The sequence below is a fragment of the Mauremys mutica genome, chromosome 1, assembly GCF_020497125.1.
Source record: "Mauremys mutica isolate MM-2020 ecotype Southern chromosome 1, ASM2049712v1, whole genome shotgun sequence".
NCBI classification, from domain to species: Eukaryota; Metazoa; Chordata; order Testudines; family Geoemydidae; genus Mauremys; species Mauremys mutica.
The window spans coordinates 102,105,688-102,130,120 of NC_059072.1; the positions used below are offsets into that span (position 1 = coordinate 102,105,688).

The 24,433-nt window shown below is 46.7% G+C and overlaps 1 protein-coding gene across 6 annotated transcripts in view; it reads right to left on the reverse strand.

Moving 5' to 3' along the window:
* The window catches only part of LOC123349886 (PARP1 binding protein), a 116,143-nt gene that overhangs the window by 72,514 nt on the left and 19,196 nt on the right, over positions 1–24,433 (reverse strand). For 5 of the 6 annotated variants that reach the window (XM_044988159.1, XM_044988164.1, XM_044988173.1 and 2 more), the window contains 3 exons: positions 24,202–24,300; positions 22,288–22,458; positions 11,163–11,317 (listed from right to left, as the gene is read on the reverse strand). In XM_044988159.1, the coding sequence (XP_044844094.1) occupies positions 11,163–11,317; positions 22,288–22,458; positions 24,202–24,300 (425 nt within the window). Of the gene's footprint in view, positions 1–6,936; positions 7,030–11,162; positions 11,318–22,287; positions 22,459–24,201; positions 24,301–24,433 lie in introns of those variants that run through there. The other variant, XM_044988191.1, reaches the window with a different exon arrangement.

The window sequence follows — 24,433 nt, forward strand, 5'->3', positions numbered from 1 at the left end:
GGTCGACGCGGTGAGTTCGACTTCTCAGAGTTCGAACTATCGCGTCTAATCAAGACGCGATAGTTCGAACTCCCCACGCGCTCCGGTCGACTCCGGAACTCCACCACCGCGAACGGCGGTGGCGGAGTCGACCTTGGAGCTGCGGAGTTCGACCCCGCCGTGTCTGGACGGGTAAGTCAGTCAAACTAAGGTAGTTCGACTTCAGCTACACTATTCGCGTAGCTGAAGTCGCGTACCTTTGTTCGACCCCCCCTCCTCCGTAGTGTAGACCAGACCTTAGACAAGTTAGAGGTCTTCAAGTCACCAGGACCTGATGAAATGCATCCTAGAATAGTGGTTCTAAACCAGGAATCCAGGACCCACTGTGGGGGCCCCGAAGCAGGTTTCAGTGGGTCCACCAAGCAGGGTCGGCATTAGACTTGCTGTGGCTCAGGACAGAAAGACAAAGCCCCATTACATGGGGCTGAAGCCTGGGCTTCCAAGCCCCGCCACCCAGGGCTGAAGCCGAAGTCTGAGCAACTTATCTTCACAGGGCCCACTGTGGCGTGGGGTCCGAAACAATTGCCCTGAATTGCCTAGAATATTCGAGGAGATGACAGATGTCTGAGCCATTAGCAATTATCTTTGAAAAGTCATGGAAGACCTTTGCACTTTCTAAAAATGTACAAAATTATTTTTATGATTTTAGAAGTAATTAGTCCAACCCTTTTAATGTATTTTAAAACTGGCACTATTTATGATCAGCAACTTTCCCCCTAACATTTTAAATGCCAAAATACAGGTTAGCATCTGTTCTGTACTATGAACTGACAGATACAAAGCAGTTTTGTGGTAGTTTCCAAGATGCATTTAAACAATATTTCTGTTTCACTGAATTGCAATACATTGTAAATGTTCCAAAGTAACTGAAAACAGACTTACCTTACAATTTTTCATGTAACCGTGAAAGTTTAAAGAGTCCCTATATAAATGGAAGGTTTACTGAGTATATTGCCTCTGCAGATCCACGCTCTTAAGAGATGGACAACTCTGAGCTACAAGTTCCACAGCAGTTCAGAATGCAGATACTTTGAGGCCACCTGACCACCACCAAGTGGATCCAAACATTCAGTGCAAGGATGTATAAAGCTCTGTAACCACAGCTGCCTCATTTTCTCTCTTACCTAAAATACAATCATCTAAGCATTCAAATGTGGGTGTGGCTTTACAATGGCAGAACACAAAGTAAGAGAAATTGAGTCATTCCTTCTCAAAAGAAAGCCTATCCACAGACCTATACTCATGGTCAATTTCAGCCTCAGGCTGAATAAGCTGCATAAGCAACTGCAAAGATTATGGTTCATGGGGCTCACACAGATCCTCTTGAGGACTGCATGTTGACCAAAAGTGTTGGATCAGAGGGCTTGAAGTGGCTGCTACAGGCTCTTATTGCTAATTCTAAGAGCTGTGCAACAGCGCGACTTAGTGGCTAGTTTTACACAGGGAAGCCAGGGCCCCACCCAGGCACAGCAACCCTGCTGCTGATCAACTCAGTCTGCTCCTCCCTAAACTCAGAGATTTATATGACCACAACCATCACAAACTCCAAGGGTCAGACCATGGGACTGCAGCTTATCTGCACTCCTGGAAGAAAGGACGCTGCCAGGTGAATCGAGTGGGTTACGCAGAAGTCCCACAGGAGCATCGCTTCCGTGCAAAGCAGGGAGGAGCGAGCCCCGCCCTGCTTGTTGACATAAAACATCGCCGTCGTGTTGTCCGTGAACACCGCCACGCAGCGGCCTTGAAGATGGGCGTGGAAGGTCTGACACGCCAAACGGATCGCTCGCGTGGGCGATATGTAGGGAGAGCTCTTGGGGCGACCAGAGACCCTGGGTGTGTAGGTTGCCAAGGTGTGCCCCCCATCCCAACGCCAAGGCATCCGTGGTCAGGGTGACGGATGGGCGAGGAGGGCGGAACGGGATTCCTGCACACACGACCTCTGGGTCCAGCCACCAGCTGAGCGAAGCGAGGATTGGTTTCGTGACCGATGTCCAGGGGGTCACGGTGCGGATGGTACACCGACGCAAGCCAAGTTTGAAACGGGTGAAGGCGCAGCCTCGCGTACGTGGTCACGAACGTGCAGGACGCCATGTGGCCCAGGAGGCGTAGGCAGGACCAAACCGTTGTTGTGGGAAAGGATTGTAGGTCCCGGATGATGGAGACCATTGTCTGGTGCCGAGGTCGAGGGAGGCAGGCCCTGGCCAAATTGGAGTCCAGGACTGCTCCGATGAACTCCACCCTTTGTGATGGAGCTAAAGTGGACTTCTCCGCGTTTATCAGAAGGCCCAGGCACTGAAACAGGGCTAGGATCTCGGCCATTTGACTTGCTACCAGCTGTCGGGATGGCCCGCGAACCAGCCAGTCGTCGAGATACGGGTACACGTGCATGCGACGACGGCGGAGGGCTGCGGCAACCACTGCCATGCACTTGGTGAAGACCCTCAGCGCGGTGGAAAGGCCGAAGGGTAGCACCGCAAACTGGTAGTGTGTGTAGTTGACTACGAACCGCAAGTAGCGTCGATGGGGAGGGTAAATTGTGATATGGAAGTACGCGTCCTTCATATCGAGGGCGGCAAACCAGTCTCCCGGATCCAGGGAGGGAATGATGGTCCCCAATGTTACCATGTGAAACTTGAGCAGGTATCTGTTGAGCTCTCGGAGATCTAGTATAGGTCGGAGACCTCCCTTCGCTTTGGGGATTAGGAAATATCGGAAATAAAATCCCCTGCCTCGCATGTCGTTCGGCACCTCCTCTATGGCACCCAAACTCAGAGACTCGACCTCTTGCAAGAGGAATTGCTCGTGAGAGGGGTCCCTGAAGAGGGACGGGGAGGGGGCGAAACAAACTGAAGGCGGTAACCATACTCGAGCGTACGAAGTACCCAGTTGTCCGTTATTTGGGACCACGCCGGGAGGAAGTGGGAAAGACGGTTGCAAAATAACGGGGAAGGATCCAGTAAATAGCCTGATCGGCCATCCTTGGGCGTCCCATCAAAATGCCTGCTTAGGCCCTTGAGGGGCTTTGGAGGGCACCTGGGACTGGTTACGCCGGTTGCCCGATGGTCTACGGCGGTTTAGGCAGCCTCTGCGCCCATTATCAGGCCGTGCCCTGGCCTGATTAAATGGCCGGTACAGCTGCTGCCGGAACGACCTCCGCTGGGTAGCCGGTGTGTGCATACCCAGGGTGCGGATGGCGATTCTACCATCTTTGAGGGTCTGAATCCTCGAGTCCGTTTTCTCGGAAAAGAGCCCCTTAGTGTCAAAAGGGAGGTGTTGCAGGGTGTACTGGACCTCTGGAGGCAAGGTGGAGGACTGCAACCAGGAGATTCGTCTCATGGTCACTCCTGAGGCCAGAGTTCTGGCTCCTGAGTCTGCCGAGTCCAGAGCGGCCTGGAGGGAGGACCGGGAGGCTTTCTTGCCCTCCTCAAGGAGGGCTGAGAATTCCTGTCGGGAGGCTGTTGGGATCAGCTCCGTAAATTTGGAAAGGGACACCAAAGTGTCATAGGTGTAGTGACCAAGGAGAGCCAGCTGATTGGTCTCCAGCTCCGGATTGCCACCGGCCGAATAGACCTTCCGGCCCAACAGATCCATTCTCCGTGCGTCCTTGGATTTTGGCGCTGGAGCGGGTTGCCCATGTCTCTCCCGGTCATTCACGGACTGCACTACGAGGGAGTCCGGAGTTGGGTGCGTGTACCCGCTGGGAGGAACCGAGTACTTGCGTTCTACCCCTCGAGCGGTGGGAGGGATGGACGCCGGCGACTGCCAGATGGTAGTGGAATTTTTCTGGATGGTCCGAATAAAGGGTAGGGCCACCCGCAGTGGGGCCTCAGCTCCAATCACCCTGGTCACCGGGTCGTCATCCTCAGCGACCTCTTCAACGGGGAGGTCAATAGCCTGTGCCACCCGGCGAAGGAGGTCCTGGTGGGCCCGCAAGTCAATCGGTGGGGGGGTCTGATGTAGATGCCCCCGCCACCGCCTCATCTGGCGACGAAGACGAGGACAGGCCCTGGACCATGGCTTCTGGAGGTGGTTCTTCCGGGGGTGGGAAGCCGCCGTGGCTACGGGATGCTCTGCCGCTACAGGTGGCGGTGGAGCCTCAACCGGTGGTGATGGAGGAGGCCTGCTGACCATGGCTTCCGGCACCCTGTATTCGGAGCCCCTGGGTCACTGAGGGAAGGGGAGCCCTTGAGCCTCGTGGTAGGCCCAGGGGGCCCAAAAGCCCCACTGCTGCGGTCCGTGGTCTTGCCCTTGGGGGTCGGCCCAGAGATCTCCACCGCTGTCCGCCTGAGAGGCAACTGAGGGTTGGCGAGAAGGCCATGGGGGGGCAGAGGCGCTCAGGGACTGCGCCGTCGATGCCGCCGGTCTGTCCCTGGACGGTGCCGGGGATCGGTGCCGGTCGTCACGGTGCCAGGAGCGAGAGCGCGACCATCGACCGTGCCGATGCCGGGAGGTCGACCGCGATCTCGACCGATGTCGGTGGGAGCGGCTTCGCGAGTCGCGGTGCCGGGAACGGTACCGGGATCCGGACCTCCTTCGGTACCGACGGTCGGGTGACCGGGACCGGGATCGTCTCCGGGAGTGCGACCGGTACCGCGATGCGGAGCAGAACCAGGACTGCGACCGGCGCCGAGACGGGGAGCGGTACCGGGATCTGGATCGGCGTGAAGGCGACCGTCTCTGGGATCGGGATCGGGACCAGGACCTGGAACGCCTTCTATCCCGTCTGTCAGGGGAAGGTGGCCTCATCATAGCCGGCTTGCCCACTGACTGTACAGCCCGCACCGGCTGTGCCGGGGGCCGGAGGCTCGGTGCCTCTGTGAGCTCTATGAGCTCTCTCGCCATCGAGAAAGTCTCGGGCGTCGACGGGAGAGGCAGCTCGACCGCGGTTTGCACCGGGGAGCAGGGCGGTACCGGACTCAACGGCTCTTGTGGCGCCAGAGTCGACAGTACCGTGCCCGGTCTGTGCACCACCACAGTCGGTGCCGGAGGTGGCTGGGTGAGCGGTCCTGGTGCAGGAGGCTTGGAGGCCATCTGCGCCGTCTTCTGCTTCTTCGTCGGAGAGAGGGAACGGTGCCGGGACGCCGGTGCCGGCTGTAGAGTTTTAACAGTCTCGGTGCCGGACCGGCTCGGGACCGCTGGTGCGCTGCGTGCCGAGGAGGACTTTGGAGCCGCTTGGGTCGGCCCTGCAGGGCTAAGTGCCGACTCCATGAGGAGCTGCTTCAATCTCGAGTCTCTCTCCTTCCTTGTCCTCGGCTTGAATGCCGTGCAAATTGGGCACTTATCTGGTCGATGGGACTCTCCGAGGCAGCGCAGGCAGGAGTCGTGAGGGTCACCAATCGGCATGTGCCGCTGGCAAGCCGAACAGGGCTTAAACCCCGGTGCCTTGGGCATGAGACCGCACCGGTTGTGGAAAAAGAGGGGCTAGCCCCCCTAATTCCCCTTAATACACTAACTAACTAACTTATTTAACGATCTTAACTAACTATATACACTTATACAAGGAGATACACTAGGGTTGTGGAGGTCAACGGAGCACTCCACTGTTCCAACGGCCGTCACAGGCGGTAAGAAGGAACTGAGGAGCAGACGGGCCGGCTGGGGTATATATCTAGCGCTATAGCGGCGCCACTCCAGGGGGCACCCAGCTGGCCCGCCGGAGTTGCTAGGGTAAAAATCTTCCGAAGAGCCGTGCACGCGTGGCGCGCACACCTAACTGGAATGGATAGGAGCAACACATCTCGAAGAACAACAGTTACAACGGTGAGTAACCATCTTTTTTAGAAGCCTGGAAACTTCATGATGGCATTCTAGAGAGACTGAACCTTAATGTAACTGGCACTCAGGCCCATCTCCAAACTGGTCTGAAGGAATAAGGATCTTCAGAACTGCTGATACAGTGGATTTATGGATTTTTTAGAGCAATACACCAAAAGAAATTACATTCTCCAAATCCTCAAGTATACAGAAAGGTGTCAATTTCACTGGCAATGCATCATTGTGTATACTTGCTTATCATGGAATCATTCAGATTCATGTGCTTCACAACTAGACTAGGCATGCTGGGCTCTGTTAGCTGGTTCTTAACCCAAAAGTCATCTATAACAAGAAACTGAATATATTTGTTAGTTCCAGGGCCTCCTCAACCATTTCTTAGTGGCAAGGATGACGGTTCCTTGAAACCTGGCAATTTTCTGTAGAACCCTACAAAGGTAGGGTTACTGAAGAAAAGAAGACAAAACAGGAATGAGAGGAGGGATTGGATTGGGCAGCAGGGAGCAGGGGTTCTGGGGGCTGTCAGGGAACAGGGGGGTTGGATGGGGCAGGAGTCTGGGGCCGGGCCACATCTGCCTGTTCGGGGAGGCACAGGCTCCCCTAACCAGCCCTCCATACAATTTCCGCAACCCGATGTGGCCCCCCGGTCTAGTGTCTGATGGATGGAGCAATATTCAAAATAAGGGTGTCATCAGCTTCATGGTAACAACTCCACAACTAGAGTTTTACTCATAATAATGTGCAACTGAGCATCACCACGTAGCCCAATATATTATTGATGACTAGTTTAAAAATATAATCAATGAATTGGGTCCACAAAAAGTTGTTTCTGTTGTGGCAGAAATGCAGATAACATGAAAGCAGCTTGGGCTTTTTGTTGATGAATGAGAATCCATACCTTCTGCATTATGGATGTGCTGCTCATATAATGCAGCTTTTCACAAGTAATGTTGAAGATCTGACAACTTTCTCATCTCATGTCAAAAATTAAAAGCATTTTGTTTTACAAAAAGCAAACAAGTACCAGCAGCTATTTTTTCCAGCACAAATTTAGTTTCATCCACATTGAGTAAGCCCTGTTGTACTCAATAGGTATCTTCTATTATAAATGTCTCAAAGATCTTAAAATATGCAAGAAGGCTCTTCACTCAGTTGCTGCTGAAGAAGGGATGGCTTGGTGTGACCCCCAGTAATCCAAACTGAAATTCTTGACTATGCCTGAAGGATGCAGAATTTAAAATTAATTTCATTGCTTGAATCTGTAGCTCAGTTCATTCCGAAAATGAAAAATGATGGTTCTATTCTGTCTGATGCCAAGAACAAGTTCCTGGACATTAAAAAACACATTTATGAGATACTGAACACAGTCCATTTACAGAAGCTGAAGAGGGGGGAAAAAAACCCAAAATAGTATCACAGCAAAATCAAGTGACCTTTCTGATGATGAATTTGATCCAATTTGTGATCTCAGAGTGGCTGTTGTAAATTTTAAAGGATATACAAACAAAAATACAATTCTGATGGAGATAGCAACTTATAAAGCAAGCAGCAGACTGTTCAGTCATAAAAACAACATGAAGTGCAATCCCAGCAGATGAATCAAAACAACTTGCTGCTTCCTCATAGAAAGGGTCATGTCCTCCTAGAACTCTAGCTACAGTGGCAGAAATTATTTTAACACTTCAGTGTACTACAGCATATGTGGAACAAAACTGGTCGATTTGCGGAACCATTCATTTCAAAACCAGAAATATACTGGAAATATACTGAATAATGGTCCCCAGAGAAACCATGCGGAACTTCAACCTTACCATTAATTTGTTGAGTCCGCGCAGGTCCAGGGGTTGGTGCCTTTGCGGGACGGTCCAACACGGGATGGAGCTCCGAGGGAGGCATAGGTGGTGCCGGCAACTGCAAGGGAGCAGCAGGTTGTTTATGCTGCTTCTTCGGTTCTGGAGACAGCGAGTGGCGCCGCACTGGTAGAAGTGCCAGAGGTGTCCGGTGCCGGGAGTCTTTGCCGGTGTCCGGACATGGTGCTGACCCTTCTGGTGCCACAAGTGCGCTTCGAACTGACGAGGTCGGCACCGGGTCTCGGTGCGGAGCTGAGGACATCCGGCTAAGTGCCGCTTCCATAAGGAGCTGCTTCAAGTGAAAGTCCCGCTCCTTTTTAGTCCAAGGCTTGAATGCCTTACAAATGCGGCACTTATCGGATTGATGAGATTCCCCAGGCACTTCAAACAGGAGTGATGGGGGTCTCCCGTAGGCATCGGTTTAAGGCAGGTCGAGCATGGTTTGAAAACCAGAGACCTAGGCATCAGCCAGGGTACCAGGAGGGAGGGGCCCCCTTATCCCCAACTACTATTTACACTAAGAACAATAACTACTACTAAAGAACTAACAACAACTACTTTTAAAACTATAAACAAGTGCTACACTAGAAGCTAGGGAAGTGGAGTTCAGCTAAGCCGCGGTCCACAGTTCCAATGACCATCACAGGCGGTAAGAAGGAACTGAGAGGGCGCTGGGTCGGCTGGGGTATATATCCGGCACCATAAGGGCGCCACTTCAAGGGGTGCCTTAGCCGACCCACCGAGTGTTGCTAGAGTAAAAATCTTCCGACGATCGTGCACACGGCGCACACACACCTAATTGGAATCAATATGAGCAAGCACTCGAGTAACATTCTGCCTTTCTCCTGCAACTGCAGGTTGAGAGGCTTCTCAACCATTAGCCAGTATGAGGGGCTTCTCACAAGGATCCATACCACTGTAGCTACAGGTCAGATGAGAGCTGCTGGAGCTAAAATGGTTCCTTCCCTTCTCTGACTAGGTTTTCTTCTAGAATTGGAGTCAGCAACACAGAGAAGCTGCTGCTGCCACTGGAACAGTTCCTTTGAACTCCCTATAGTGGGGACAGGAAGATAGCTGGATTTTCCAACATGAACTGCTAATGCTGGTGCCTGTGCACACTCCTGTGTGCCTAAACAGACTCCTGGAGACTTCCCAAGTAGCTAGGGATTTTGACTGCTCCACTCTCTTTCTCCCTAGACTCTGATGAAGATGGAACTGGGAGGATCTAGTGTATTGCTGTTTCTGGGAAGCAACCTAACTGCCTGAACCAGGGCAGGACAGAATCTGCACATGCTTTCCTTCTCCCTCTTCCCTGGAGTAGGGATAGCTGTGGAGACCATACCCTTCCCGGGGATGAAGGCTGGAAGAAAAGGACAGAAGGAAGACATCCATGAGTGCAGGTAACTAAAAGGTCTACATATGGGACTGGAATACTTGTCTGCAAGCCCCAGGAAGGGCACCTGGCATGTACTAGAGCCAACCCAGCTCTAGCAGCAACTTCTCTGCCTCCACAGGGTATGGGGCTCCTGGACCTGAGGTTTCCCAGTTGCCCCGATACTGGTAAGTCCCCTTTTAGCTGTTATTTCTTCTACCTCTTCCTGGACCTTACAGTAGCCTCCTGCTTCTTCGCCTCCTTAGATATTTCTGCCACTCCAACTGCAGCTCCTCAGCCTCAGGTCATTCTTATCCCCTCCCATGATCCTTAGGCTTCCTGTAGTTCCAGTGATTCCTTCCCCTCTGTTCACCATGAAAGCCACACAGTTCCTGTCTCAAGGTTTTTATACAAAGGGATCTGGTCTTCACAGCAGCCATAGAAGATGCCAGCTATCTCACTTTGCTGGATACCCATTTCCCTGTCAAATGCCCTGCTCCAGCAACTGCTCTCCAAAGTAGCCTGTCCTGCTCCTTAGCAGCCACCCAGCCTCTCCTGAGTACATGGATGCCTAAACCAAAGACTTCTCCATTGGCTCAATCTTTGGTAATCTCTGCTCTTGCAAGGGCTTTCTGGCTCCTTTCCTCTCCCCCAGCCAGGTCCAACATCTGGGTAATTAATAGACTATATCATGTTTGAAATAACCGCACTAACTGGAAACAGAAGATCAAGTCCCAGCCTAGACTCCCTCTGTGTAGGATGTAAAAAGTTCCCTGCAATATTGCATGTGCATGCCTCTCAGATGAGCTGCAGAACACAGGCCCCAATTGGTTATAAAAAGCACCAGTATTCCTCCTCCTAGGGCCCCCCTGCAGTCTCTCTCTCTCTACAGCTGTAGTCTGTCTCTCCTTATAAAGCTGAGCACAAGCCAACAGTTCAATTTGTCTCAGTCAGGAAAAGTGGGGGTGCAGGGTCCATCTGCCCTCCTCAGTGCCAGTTTTCCTTCCATTTTTACTGCTGTGGCCTAGAAAGCCTAGGATCTCTCTGGGTTCAACAGAAACATTGTGTTGTCTCTCAGGGCAAGTTTCATTGTTGTTTTACTCTGGCCCTTTTATCCAGAGTAAGTGGGAAGAACAGGTTTGAAGTTCTCACTCTAAGTGTTGGGCCACCTTCAGGTTGTTGATTTCCCACAGTAAAAATCTAGGATACCTATATGTATTTTGGGAGAGCACCTAGGATACACTTGTCAAGCATCTTGTTTTCTTTAAGCCCTCCTCACTATTTCTGGGAATCCCATCTGGATCCTTGTTCTTCCTTGCCTCTCTTACTTACCCTTACATGTGGGAGAGAAGACTACACAAATAACACTATTTACTCTGTCCAATGGAAAAATCAGCATCTAGCAACAGTGCCTTCAGACAGTGCTAGAGGTGCAACCACAGCACCCCACTCCTCCTTCCTCCCTCTCCCATGCCCCTTACAGAATAGCACAGAGGAGAACTGCACTGGATGTTTTCTGTGCGGCAGTAGTGGTGACTACAGAAGAGTCCAAAGACAGATCCTAAGTAAGGTTTTACAAGTGCTAACAAAAAGAGGATTCTCCAAAGAAACAAAACCAGACAGCTGAACCACTACAATGATAATGACTGTATGGTTATCAAGATATATAGAAACTGTTGAGAGCATTTTACATCTTGAGGATACCGCTGGAAACTACAGCTCAGGAAACCAGAAGCCACCTGGAACTCAACAACTACTGGAATAAGCAAGAAGCAGGGGTAGCTAGAATCTATCCCTGAAAGAGACCACAAGATAGAAGACAGCAATCAAAGGTTCCTATGGGACCTAATGTGCACACCAAGGTCTGGAATTAGAAAAATTTAATCCAGAAGAAGACAGTCCTGCTGCCCAAAGAGAGTGAAAACAATAGGGACCATGAATAATAAAGTTTCTAGAGCTACACAATTTAAGCTATAAACATTTACTACTCCGGGGGAGGGGGCAGGAGCTATCAACAAACAATAACTAAATTTACAGAATTCAGAAAACAAAACACAAACAAAAAACAAGAATAACCCCACACCCAGCAAGAAAAGAAAAGAAAGAAAAGAAAAGGGAAACTCCATTACCGTGGATCCAGGACTTCGCCGATGATTTCTTCCAGCTTGTCGATAAAATTAACAAAATCTGAAAGTCCCTTTACATGGGTTCTTAAAGTATCAAATGGTGAAGGTGCATAACCTTTTCCTCCAAGTTCTATCATTCGGATGAAAGATGTCGCCATCTATTATCAGAAAAATATTTAGGTAGGTAGAACTATAGTGGTAAAGATGTGTATAACATTAGGAAGAGACAATTATGAATTGTTTTGAAGAAGTAATCCTCTCCCAAGGCAAAAAGGCAACTGGTTGTTAGCATGAACAGTCCTAGTGAAGTCAATGGGGTTACGCATTATAGTAAGCATTATGCCTGGTGACAACCATTGGCAAGATCACAACTTAAAATAGTGCAGCATTATATGAGGTCCAAAATTATATAAAATTAGGTCCAAGTAATTAATTTGGCAAAAAGTTGTGCTTAAACTTCAAAATATCACTGCGCATTATTTTATAGATATATGCACATGAGTAACTTTTTGCACGCAAGCTGAACTCAACAGTCCTAACTCATAGATATGACTAGGATCAGGGACATACTGTGCTTTATTAACATTTTCTAAAAGTGAGAATGACTAAAAGTTAGTCACTGAAGTGGCCTAATTTTCCAGACAGCCACAACTTTCCTGCGGGGAAAGGGGAGAAAATGAGAGCTCAGGATGTTCACCACTGCTAAAAATCAAGTCAGTTATATATTCTACAATCAAGTCAGTTTTATCTACTATATACATATTGTAAAGTTTTCATATATTTATGTAGTAGATCTATACATATAGTAGCTAAAATATTATTAAAAATATAAGACTGCCCCAAGCACAACACTTACTATTTTAGAGCAACTTCAGAAGAATTAGTTTTCTACTTCTACCTTTTTAGGTAAACAAAACTTTTGACAATCCTATCTGTTTGCAAGGATGAAATAGTAATTGTGTATATAATTTTTAACTTCAGATTATAAAAAGCTCATGACCTCTTAGGACTTGCAAACAGTACAACTGAAATAATTCTAGCAAAGAAAGAAAGCAGATCTGCCAACATTCATATCTTTGCTCTGTTAAAGATTTGCTGTGGATTGCATGTGGTTCATAGGACCTTGCCTCCTCAATGGAAAATATTTTGGCTTCATGTAATTTATCCTAGACAAAGATGCCAAAAAGAGAAGGCTTCTTTATACAGTAAAGAAGTTTCCCCTTTGGCAACTGAGAAAGAGAGGGTAATGAATCCAGTCCAAACACTTTTTTTTTTACAACATTAATACAACATTAGGAGCTGAAATAATCCTAGAACTGAGGTTTCACAATTTTTTCCATATTTATTCAACCATAAGATCATGGGAGTTCAGCTGCTTCAGCATAAATAAAGGTTACTTTACCCTACAGTAAGAGTGGTTTTTCACTGCATCAGTGTCTTCCACTGTAGCTGCTCATGCACCTCATGTACACAAGATCAAACTCTTTCAAATAGCAGTGTTTCTCAGGGCCACATACACACCCTATGACTTCTTGTGCTCCCACACAAGGACATAAAGGGCAGAGCTGCTGCAACCCTCCCTTAGTTTCTTTGCCGTTTGAATCCCATGGTAGTGGAGGACTCTGAAAAGCAAGGATGGAGGGCAGGTTGTGGGATCCACACTGACAATAACATCTTAAAGAACCAGTTAGTGTAAGGTACGTAACTTCTCTCTCTGTATGTGTCAGTGTGGCTCCCATTATAAGTGACTTGACAAACGGTGTCATGGAGTCCCCGGGCAATGCTCTGGAACTGCTCCCTACGAAGCCAGTTAAGATTCTGGTGAAGTCTCCTCTCTGTGAGCAGACTGTCTTCAGGGCAAGGAACTCACACGGCTTCCACCTTCCTGGGTCTGACCTTTGGAGCATTCAGCATCCTCTGCCCCTCCGTGCACTTCCCGCAGCAAGTCCGCCCTGGCGGGCTCCTGGGGAAGCCACAGAGTCCTGCACCCCCACTTTGCAGTCAGACGTGACTCTTAACCAACCAGTAAAACAGAAGTTTATTAGATGACAGGAACATGGTCTAAAACAGAGCTTGTAGGTACAGAGAACAGGACCCTCAGCCGGGTCCATCCTGGGGGCCAGCGAGCCGGACACCCACATCTGCACTCACTCCTCATCCCCAGCTAGCTCCAAAACTAACTCCCCCTCCAGCCGCTCCTCCTCTGGGCTTTGTTCCTTTCCTGGGCCAGGAGGTCACCTGATCTCTTTGTTCTCCAACACCTTTAGCTATCTCCTTGCAGGGGGGGAAGGGCCCCAGCCATTAGTTGCCAGGAGATAGAGTGTCGGCCATTTATGTGCACTGGCCCTTTGCTCTGCAACAATCTCACCCCCTAGAGACTTAAGAAATGCATAGGGGAAACTGAGGCACTCACACACTATTCAGAGGAAACATTAAGAACAGCCCCACTTCGTCACAAACAGCACTCTCCTTCTGGATAATAGGATGAGTAGTATCTTCCTCAGTTGAACAGATTTTAGTACTGCTCTTCTGAATCTAGCATCTGCTCTAGCAACTAAGTCAAGTGTATGTTTGGAGGTGGGGGAAAAACCTGTCAGTGGGTTTGCAGATCTCGGAAATGGAAACATTTCTGAAGCAGGTGAAGGATGTAATTTGAGCCCTGGTGGTGTGAGCCTTGATGGTCAGTGGGAGGAGCACACCATCCAATGGGTAACAGGGAGATGCAAAGAATATTTAAGTGGGTATCAGAATGTAATGAGATGGCCTGGCCTTGGAATGGCTGTCTACAGACAGAAAAAAAGGGAGACTGTCTGAACAGTTTGTTTCTGTCAATGTAGTAAAGTAAGGCTCAGGAAACTTCTAATGTATACAACTTCGCTCCTGAAGAAGAGTGGGTTTCAGGAGGAAGACAGGCAGATTTATTGGTTGATTCAGATGGAATCCCAAGCCCACCATGGGGATGAACTTTGATTGAGGTTTCAGCACCACCATAATCCCATGAAACATTGTGTAGGAAGGCCCTGCTGCAAGTACTTGGAGCTCCCTCGTTCTCCTGGCTGATGCAATTGCAACTAGGAAGATAGTCTGGAGTAAAATGCACTCTGAAGGGAGCTCAAAGGGTGGTCTTTAGAGTCCTGAGAGGACAAAGTTGAGGTCCTAAGAGGAAGTTGGCCTTTGAGGAAATCCGATACCATCAAGTGAGTGGAGACCAAGCATGACTGTACAGGCAAATAGCAAGCAAAAATGGCCGTGAAGTAGGTTTCATCTGCATCAGTGATGCTGACTACAGGTTAAGTGGAACTTTATTAAACCTTATGAACTGCTCTGTCCATCTGGCTGAGTTGCTTCCAGTTTAAATCTGTGCTCCCTGTTCCCATGGTGTCCCCTCAGTGACAGCCCCTCCAGGGAACATGGGTCCTCTGACTCCAGGTCCACTGATCATGACACAAGGTGGACCTCAACTGGCCAAAGCATAGTAAAATGAAGGAAGTAGTAGCAGATCTGCAGTACTGAAACCTAAATAGGGTTCAGGCCCCATAGAGCACCCCAAATAAAGAACTTCTTCCAATTTGACAAATAAGTTCTTCTGGTGGACATTTTCCTGCTCTGTATCAGGATATCCTAGACTTATCTAGAGCAGTCCATCTATGGCACTTAACCAGACAACATCCAGACTATCAGATGCAGATTCTAGATGAAGTATCTGACTACAGTGCTGCCTCTGCCAGTATGGAGCTACACAAACAATTTTGTCTGTCTCAATTTTGGAAATCACCCTAAGGATAAAGGAGAGTCAGTGGAAAGGCATAAAGAAAGCTTGGATTCCACTGCAGTAGAAAGGAATTAGGCAATGATCCCAGACTCATGATCCCTCTGAAACAGAAATTCTGACAATTGGCATCATCCTGGGTGGCAAATATGTCTACCACAGGAACCCAGCCAGTTACAGAATACTGGGTGTATGATGGATCTCCACAGGAAGAACTTGCGATTGGCCATGGACTGCCTGCTCAGGAAGTCTGCCAGGTTATTGCTGAATCCCCGGAGATGGGACATTGGGGTTATCCCAAGTCAATGGCATCACATCCATAACTTGATGGTCCACCAACACAGAAGAAATGAGTATGAACTTCCTGGCTTGTTGATGTAGTACAGGGTTCGGCAACCTTTCAGAAGTGGTGTGCTGAGTCTTCATTTATTCACGCTAATTTTAGGTTTCGTGTGCCAGTAATACATTAATATTTTTAGAAGGTCTCTTTCTATAAGTGTATAATATATAAACTAAACTATTGTTTTATGTAAAGTAAATAATGTTGTTAAAATGTTTAAGAAGCTTCGTTTAAAATTAAATTAAAATGCAGAGCCCCCCGGACTGGTGGCCAGGACCCGGGCGGTGTAAGTGCCGCTGAAAATCAGCTCACGTGCTGCCTTCGGCACGTGTGCCATAGGTTGCCTACCCCTGATGTAGTACATCAGGTTCAGCACTGTGGAATTTTGAAGACCAGATAGTAAGTCCATACAGGACATTGATATAAAGCTGAAAGTCTTCCAGGAACCAGGTCCCTCGAATCTGTAGATGGTCCAGGTTGTCTCCCTCACTTGCTCCTGATGCACTAGTAATTAAAGTTCTTGTTAGGAGGTGGGGTGTAGAAATGCACACCTCCATGTCCATTTTTGGGTTCCTTCCACCATCTCTGTTATGCAGTGCCATGAGGTGGAACCACAACATTCTTTTTTATTTGGGTGTTTTGGTGGGGAAGAGAGTCAGAGTGGCTACAGGGGAAGTCTGGCAAGCAGTGCAACATACATGCATGCTAACATAGGGAATAGCAGCCTCAGACACATTCATACTGTCATCGTTGACTTGGTTTTTATTGCAAGTAATAGCAGTTGCATTGAGAGGAATCTGTCATTGGGAAGGTATGCTCCCGCAAACCTGGATTTGATCTAGGGTTCTATGAACACTGTCACCTGTGATGGAATAGATTGTTTTTTTGTCGTTCACCAGGAGACTCAGCTGAGAGAATAGGGACAGACCATAGTTCAGGCTCACAGCCATCCCCTCCCGAGATATGCCTATGATCAGCCAATTGTTGAGGTAATCACAGACATGGCTACCTCTCCTTCTGAAATGAGCGACTACTATTGCTAGGCACTTAATGAAGATTTGATGCCATGGAAAGTCTGAATGGCAGTATCTTGTTTTGGTAATGATTGAGTCCCACTGTGAATCTTAGGTACCTCTTGTGGGCTGGATGGATGGCTATGTAGAAGTACGCATCCTTCAAGTCAAGAGGAGACCAAATGTTACCATTCTGAAACTCAGGCATCATATGTATTTGTTCAGTCTAAGGTCTAGTATACTATTAAGACCCCTTTCTTCTGATATTTTTGTCTTCTTCCTGAAAGAGAAGAAACCCTCTTCCCCGGTACTCTGTAGGTACTTTATGGCTCCTAGATAAAGCAGTAAGACCACTTCTTGTTGTAATATTTTCTCATGAGAGGGATCCTGAAGGAAAGGTCAGGAAATTTGGTAAGGATAATGTCTGGAAATGGACAGGATAGCCTCTAGTGCCAATTTGCCAGCTGTAAAGGCTGCCTAGGCATGGCGAAGAAGGGGCAAGGTGGTTCCCAAAGATAGGTGAAAGCTCCAGATTGACTCTCAACACTCCCATCAAATCTGCTGTTTCTGAGAGCGAGTCGGGTTAGCCAAGGAGGTGGAAAAGTCACCCCCTGGAGTACTGGGCTCTCTGTGGGTGCTTTGATTGACAACCACAAAAATAGAACTGTGTCCTCTGCTGGGGCTTATACTTTTTAAAATACCATTGCTTTGAAAGGGAGTGGAGTACTTAGTCTATTTTCTGGCTGAAGAGCTCCATCCCCTCAAAGGGCAGGTCTTCTAAAATGGCCTGCACCTGACAGTATGCCAGACACCTGGAACCATGAGGCCCATCTCATAGTGACTGCCCAGCTATCAACCCTATAGCCATATCAGTTGTGTCCATGGATACCCATAGCTACATTCTGATGACCATCTGGTCCCACTTAATGATTTCCTTTAACTCATCCCTGTTTCTCTTGGATTTTGGATGAGAAGGGAGTGACCTTCAACCCAAGAGAGAAAACAGTACTTTGGCAAATAGGGCCTAGTAATTTATCAGAGTTAGAGTGAGACTGATCAACATGTCTTGCATCCAGAGAGGTCCAATTTTTTTGGATCTGTATCCTTTGGTATGCCTTTTATGGACTCGGATTTTTCTTGTACTTCCAGAACAACTAAAGACTCTGGGTTTGGATTTGCATAAAAGTGTTCAAAGCCTTTGAGGGGCACCCAATATCTCTTCTCCACTCTCTTCAAAGTGGGAGGAAGAGTTGCCAGGGTTTGTCACAGTCCTCTGACCACTTCCAGGATCCCTTCATTAACAGGGAGAACAATTCTGACTGGCATTGTGACACTCAAAGTACCAAAGTCTGAGATGCTTCTTTAGTATAAATGAAGTCTCAACATCCAGGGTCTTCACAATGTGGGTCTAGAAGTCCTGAAAATCTAAAGTCAATCACTGGCACTGGGGCTGGTGTCAGTACCTATTCTGGCAATGATGAAGACTCTGTGGGTGGAGACAGGGATTGTTGTGATCCCTCTGTCACGTCTTGCTCTTGGGGACCATGTCCAGTTCTAGTGTGGGAGGCCTGGCTAATGATGCAACCAGAGAATGGGATCTCCCCCTCTTTCTGTAAACATGGGGGGGGGGGGGCGGGGAAGGAATCTATTCCTGAACGCATGCCATGACAGTCTCCAGTAAAGACAATATGGCCAAGGTATCATGTCATATGGGTACTGGCATGACCAGTGCTAGCCCAAGTACCACTCATCCGGGGCAGTGCTCTTAAGGACGACTCGTGGGAGTCCTTTATTAGGGTCACACGCTAAAGGCAGAGGAAAGAAAAAAAAAATCTCTGCTCAACACCAGCAAGAATGAATACACCAACAATGGCATGGAAGAGCATATCATCTTTGTACAGCAGTGCCATAGGTAGATAGGGTACTGGGGCTGATAGTCTTTTTCCATTGCAGGGAACAACTCTGGATATTATTCAGATTCCTCCAGAGTATGTCTCAGACCTTTGCTGGGTTCCATCAAAGATAGAAAGGTCAGCATCAGAGATCTCATCCCCTCTGCCATTCCTGATCTGGTTGAGGATTCTCATGCTCTGTCCTTTGAGGAATCATGTTTTCTTTCCTCTTTATGGGACTTCACTTAACATTTGCATCTATGTTTGAACTCCATTCAGCTCCATGAATGAGCCTCATCTTTATGTATAGGCACAGGTGCTGGATTTCCTGCCTTGGATAGGCACCAAGGCTGTCCATTTTTGGTGCCAAGGTTTTCAGTTCCAAGGACCTGGCCAGTGTTGAAGGAGTCGGCATCAAAGTCACCAGTGCTGGCTCTGCTGGTGCTTTCTTCAGATTCTTTCTAGTGCTCGATCTCTATGTACAATGTATGCTCGAGGAAGTGCTGGCACATACTGGTTTATCTGGCAGTGACCATCTCCTGTGGTTCCAAAATGATGCATATGGACTGCTCCAATAGATGTAGCTTGAGCGAAAAGGACTTGTACATAGAGCACCTGTCCAGGCTGTAGATATCCTAGTCTAGGCAAAAGAGGCATCAATTGTCCATGCTTGAAAGGGATCAGTCTCTCACAGGATGGGCAAGGTTTAAACCTTGACAGTATGGAGTCCACTATGAGGCATAGCAGCTGACACCCAGCACCTTGTCCGACTGTGCAGGCATGGTTTCCAGGAACTTTTCTCCCCTCTTTTTTGCAGGGAGAAGGGACATCCAAATGAAGGGAGTGTAAAGATGAAGCTTTCTTCATAAATGTAATGAAAACAAAACAGTTTTTGAAGTATCTAAGAAGTGTCGCACACTCACTAGGTTCCATCTTGCTGTCATAAGCAGAAAGAGGGAAGTGAGGTAGGATCACAACTGCTGCATAAGCCCTTGTGAAGAAGCACAAGGCGGCACAGGAGGCATGTATGCCACCAATAGACACTGCTATTCAAAAGAATCTGATCTTTAACAAAACAAACAAACAAAAAAGCACACAACTGGGTGCTTTAAAGGTTGGAGACCTTTAAACAAAGTTCTCATCTCCTTATCAACTATGTGTAATTAAAACAGTATCCCTGACAGTGATATACCTTATGAGACAGGATCTCTATATTTGCCTTTTTGACACTTATTGTAAGCAGAATATGCTCCAAAACTCTTCTTTCACTACCTCTTAGAGGGAATTTTCACTGCTCTGATATGGTCTGCATGAAATTCCCAGAGAGCCTAAATCATAAAGCTTGTAGTAAAACAAAATGTATTAAAAATAAAGAAAAATTGAGTTAAAGCAGAAGAAAATGCGTGCATAACATATTTAGAACTAAACTGTGCAGAAGTTAATCCAGAATATTTTGCCTCGGTCTTTAATGAGGCTAATGAAGGGCTAAGGAATAGTGGTAGAGGGACTGATGGGAATGAAGATATGGGGGTAGACATTACGGTATCTGAGGTAGAAGCCAAACTTGAACAGCTTAACGGAAGTAAATCGGGGGGCCCAGATAATCTTCATCCTAGAATATTAAGGGAATTGGCAAGTGAAATTGCAAGCCCGTTAGCGATGATTTTTAATAAATCTCTAAACTCGGAGGTTGTACCGTTTGACTGGAGATTAGCTAATATAGTTCCTATATTCAAGAAGGGGAAAAAAAGTGACCCAGGTAACTACAGGCCTGTTAGTTTAACATCTGTAGTATGCAAAGTCATGGAAAAAATTTTAAAGGAGAGAGTGGTTACGGACCTTGAGGCCGATGGCAACTGGGACAAATTACAGCATGGTTTTACGAAAGGTAGATCGTGCCAAACCAACCTGATCTCCTTCTTTGAGAAAGTAACAGATTTTTTAGACAAGGGAAATGCGGTGGATCTAATATATCTAGATTTCAGTAAGGCGTTTGATACGGTACTGCATGAGGAATTACTGGTTAAATTGGAAAAGATGGGGATCGAAATGAAAATCCAGAGGTGGATAAGGAGCTGGTTAAAGGGGAGACTGCAGAGGGTCGTATTGAAGGGTGATCTGTCGGGTTGGAGGGGGGTTACCAGTGGAGTTCCTCAAGGTTCGGTTTTGGGTCCGATTTTATTTAATCTATTTATCGCTGACCTCGGAACCAAAAGTAGGAGTGGGCTGATAAAGTTTGCGGATGACACCAAGTTGGGAGGTATTGCCAATTCGGAAAAGGATCGGGATATCCTCCAGGGAGATTTGGATGACCTTGTAAACTAGAGTATTAGTAACAGGATGAAATTCAATAATGAGAAGTGTAAGGTTATGCATTTAGGGATGACTAACAAGAATTTTAGTTATAAGCTGGGGACGCACCAGTTGGAAGCCCTGGTTGATCGTAGGATGACTATGAGTAGGCAATGTGATGTGGCCGTTAAAAAAACTAATGCGGTCTTGGGATGCATTAGGCGAGGTATTTCTAGTAGAGATAAGGAGGTGCTAGTCCCGTTATATAAGACGTTGGTGAGACCTCATTTGGAGTATTGTGTGCAGTTTTGGTCTCCCATGTTTAAGAAGGATGAATTCAAACTGGAACGGGTACAAAGAAGGGCCACTAGAATGATCCGAGGAATGGAAAGCCTGTCGTATGAAAGGAGACTTGAGGAGCTCGGTTTGTTTTCCTTAACCAAAAGAAGGATAAGAGGAGATATGATTGCACTCTTTAAATATATCAGAGGGATAAATACCAGGGAAGGAGAGGAATTATTTCAGCTCAGTGCTAATGTGGACACGAGGACAAACGGATATAAATTGTCAGTCAGGAAATTTAGGCTTGAAATTAGACGAAGGTTTCTAACCATCAGAGAAGTGCAATTCTGGAACAGCCTACCGAGGGAAACAGTGGGGGCGAAGGACCTCCATGACTTTAAGATTAAGCTGGATAAGTTTATGGAGGGGATGGTATGATAGGATAACGGGTTTAGTCAATAGGTCAATAACGTGCCACACTGGTAATTAGTACAAAGGGTCAATGTTGGGATATTGTTAGCCTTTTCCAGAGGGTCTGGCTGGAGAGTCTTGCCCGCATGCTCGGGGTTCAGCTGATCGCCATATTTGGGGTCGGGAAGGAATTTTCCTCCAGGGTAGATTGGCAGTGGCCCTGGAGGTTTTTCGCCTTCCTCCGAAGCATGGGGCAGGGGTCGCTTGCTGGTGGATTATCTGCTACTTGAAGTCTTTAAATCATGATTTGGAGCATTCAACAGCCGAGTCAAGGGAGAGAATTAGTTCAGGAGTGGGTGGATCGGCTTATGTGGCCTGCATCTTGCAGGAGGTCAGACTAGATGATCATAATGGTCCCTTCTGATCTTGAATTCTATGATTCTATGATTCAGATCAGTATGTGTACCATACTCATTCAGGATTCTAGTCATTACTTTGGATAGACAGTTTTGATTCCTGTTGCTCCCATATCCTTTTTAACAACTTGGGTGTACATGCACACAAAATTGTTTCCTTACTCACCTCTGCATCTGATGTTCAAGTAGGCATCCACCCCACTCTGCAAGCTCTTTGCTCTAGTCCAGGGGTAGGCAACCTATGACACGTGTGCCAAAGGCAGTACACAAGCTGATTTTCAGTGGCACTCACACTACCCGGGTCCTGACCACTGGTCTGGGGGGCTCTGCATTTTAATTTAATTTTAAATGAAGTTTCTTAAACATTTTAAAAACCTTATTTACTTTATATACAACAATAGTTTAGTTCTATAATATAGAAAGACCTTCTAAAAACGTTCAAATGTATTCCTGGCACACAAAACCTTAAATTAGAGTGAATAAATGAAGACTCGGCACACCACTTCTGAAAGGTTGCCAACCCCTGCTCTAGTCTAAGAGAGAGGCTTTTCAGGTTATTTGTCCTGACTGGATGTGTTAGCCTGATTCCAATTTGTTCTCAGCCTTACATCTGAGTTTAAAGACACAGCACTCGCATTTTTATAATTGTTTCATTACTTCTGATCTACTCCAAATATGTATTCTTGAAAGATTAATGCTGATTTTACACATACCAGGAAAATGGACATTTGTCTCTTCTGTGCAGCATGCTTTAGATCAGTGAAGGCTTCTCTTCCAAGTCCTCTATCAGGAATATTTAGAACATGAGCCAGGGCCAGATCATTCTTAGAATTCACCAACAGGCTTAAATATGCATAAACAAACTTCTTCACGATCAATAGCAACTGCATAAGAAAGTGTCAAGTTAGCTTATGTCTTAAAAAAAAATTAAAATAAACTATTTAAAAATGAATTAGGTATATGCAGAAATCATTCTGAAAGAGTAAGAATATCAGTCATGCTGAATTACAAGACATTGACTTCTATACATATGGAGACTGGGAAATGATGAATGTAAGCCAGTATGGACCGAACATGTGGCATTTTAATGTGTTGCAAGTTTTTGTACATAATGCTACATTATCCACCTGAGATTTAGAGCATTCTAATTTCCCTCTCTCTTCAACACTTTGATAAGCATCAATTTCTATCTGATATTATCTAGGGCTTCCTCCATAAACATCTTACCAACAAAGGCGCTTCTTTCATAATCTAGGGCCCCACTGAAGTCATTGGAAGTTTTGCCAATGGTTCATGATTTGATTTCTAGTGAATCCACTTTTCAACAAGGTACTAGAACTTCAAGTGATAAACTGTGACCCCTCCAAAAATGTATTTATATTACAGTTGCACTCTAGTGTGCTAGGCCCCATGCAAACATAAGAAGGCAGTCCCTGACCTGAAGAATTTACAGTCTAAGCAAGAACAGACACACTAAAAGGAAAAGAAAATAGATCGGTGAAGAAGGTAAACAAGATTATATGGTTACTTAGGAAGTTATACATATCTGAGGTTTTTTTTTTAATGGGACAGCTGGGACAGAGATGTAGGAAGAAGAATCGTAGGAAAGGGAGAAGACACTAAGAACAAGAGGAAAAAAAGTAGAGGAAAACTGAAGTTTAGAAAAGGAAAAAGAAGGAAGGGTGAGAAATGTATTTGTCAAGTAGACCAAGGAAGACTTATGCTGGTAGCAGTGGGGCAGAGTAAGGAGAAAACAAGAGTCCAAGTTTCAAAACTTCAACAAGTCTGATGTCAGGTAGCTGAGAAGGTAGTTCTGGGAATGGAAGCAGACATGTTCTGACTTGTCCCCAATGCCATGCTGGAGCTCCCTCTTATGGTGAGCGTATGAATACTGGAGGGGGCAAGAGACTCCTACTGGCTGGTCAGTCTCCCCGTGGTGGGGGTCAAGAGGAGAAGGGACGGGGAGGCATGGATACCCAGCATTTCCAGGAAGCCCATGCTGGTTTGACTGAGGACAAGCAAACACCAACTTATGCCCCTGTTCCCTTTGATTTGCTGGAGCTGGCATCACTACTGTTGGTGAGAGAGTTTCTCTAATGTGTAAGTGGGGTAAAGGAGTGGAAGTTAAATAAAATCTGAGGTGAAAATCCTACTGGAGCCATTACCTCACTGTGCATTTGTGAGCAAGTCACTAGACCACTATTCAAGGCAACATCTGAGTATAAAAGGAGGAGAAAAGACAAGTTATGGCCCACAACTCCTGCCATGACTATGCATAAGGAAAGTTAACTTTTTCTTCCACTTTAATGGGGACCTAATCTTACACCCCCTAACTAAGGGCTCCTACAGAAGCCTGGTCCTGCTCTTCAGGCTTGCAGAAAAGACCCGTGTCTCTTGATTCAAGGGGGGCAGAGGAGAGCAGCATATAGCATGTTTTCTAGTCCTATAAGCAGAGGCATGAACTACCAACAAGCTCAGGTGTGATACTGGAGGTCAAGCATTCCCTACTCTGACAATTTAGACTTGCAACACAATTTGCTCTTCCTCAATTATTGCATTTCACCTATTCACTTTTGTAGAGAGTGAATATTTGTTAGAAGTTGTAATGAAGACAAACAAAGTTTTACCTTCACATTATCCTGGCTGTGTCTCATTGGTGTTGAGGGTATGGAAAGACTAGAACCGTTCTCTTCTGATAAGCCAGAGATAAATTTTAACAGTTGAACCTTCAGTAAAATATATAGAGTAGGATTAAATATGAAGATGATTGAAACTTGAAAAAAATTAGTAATTATTTCAGTACTGTAAATAGCCTTATCCCAACAATGGTCTCCTCCAATCCTTGAAAGAGGAAGCAGC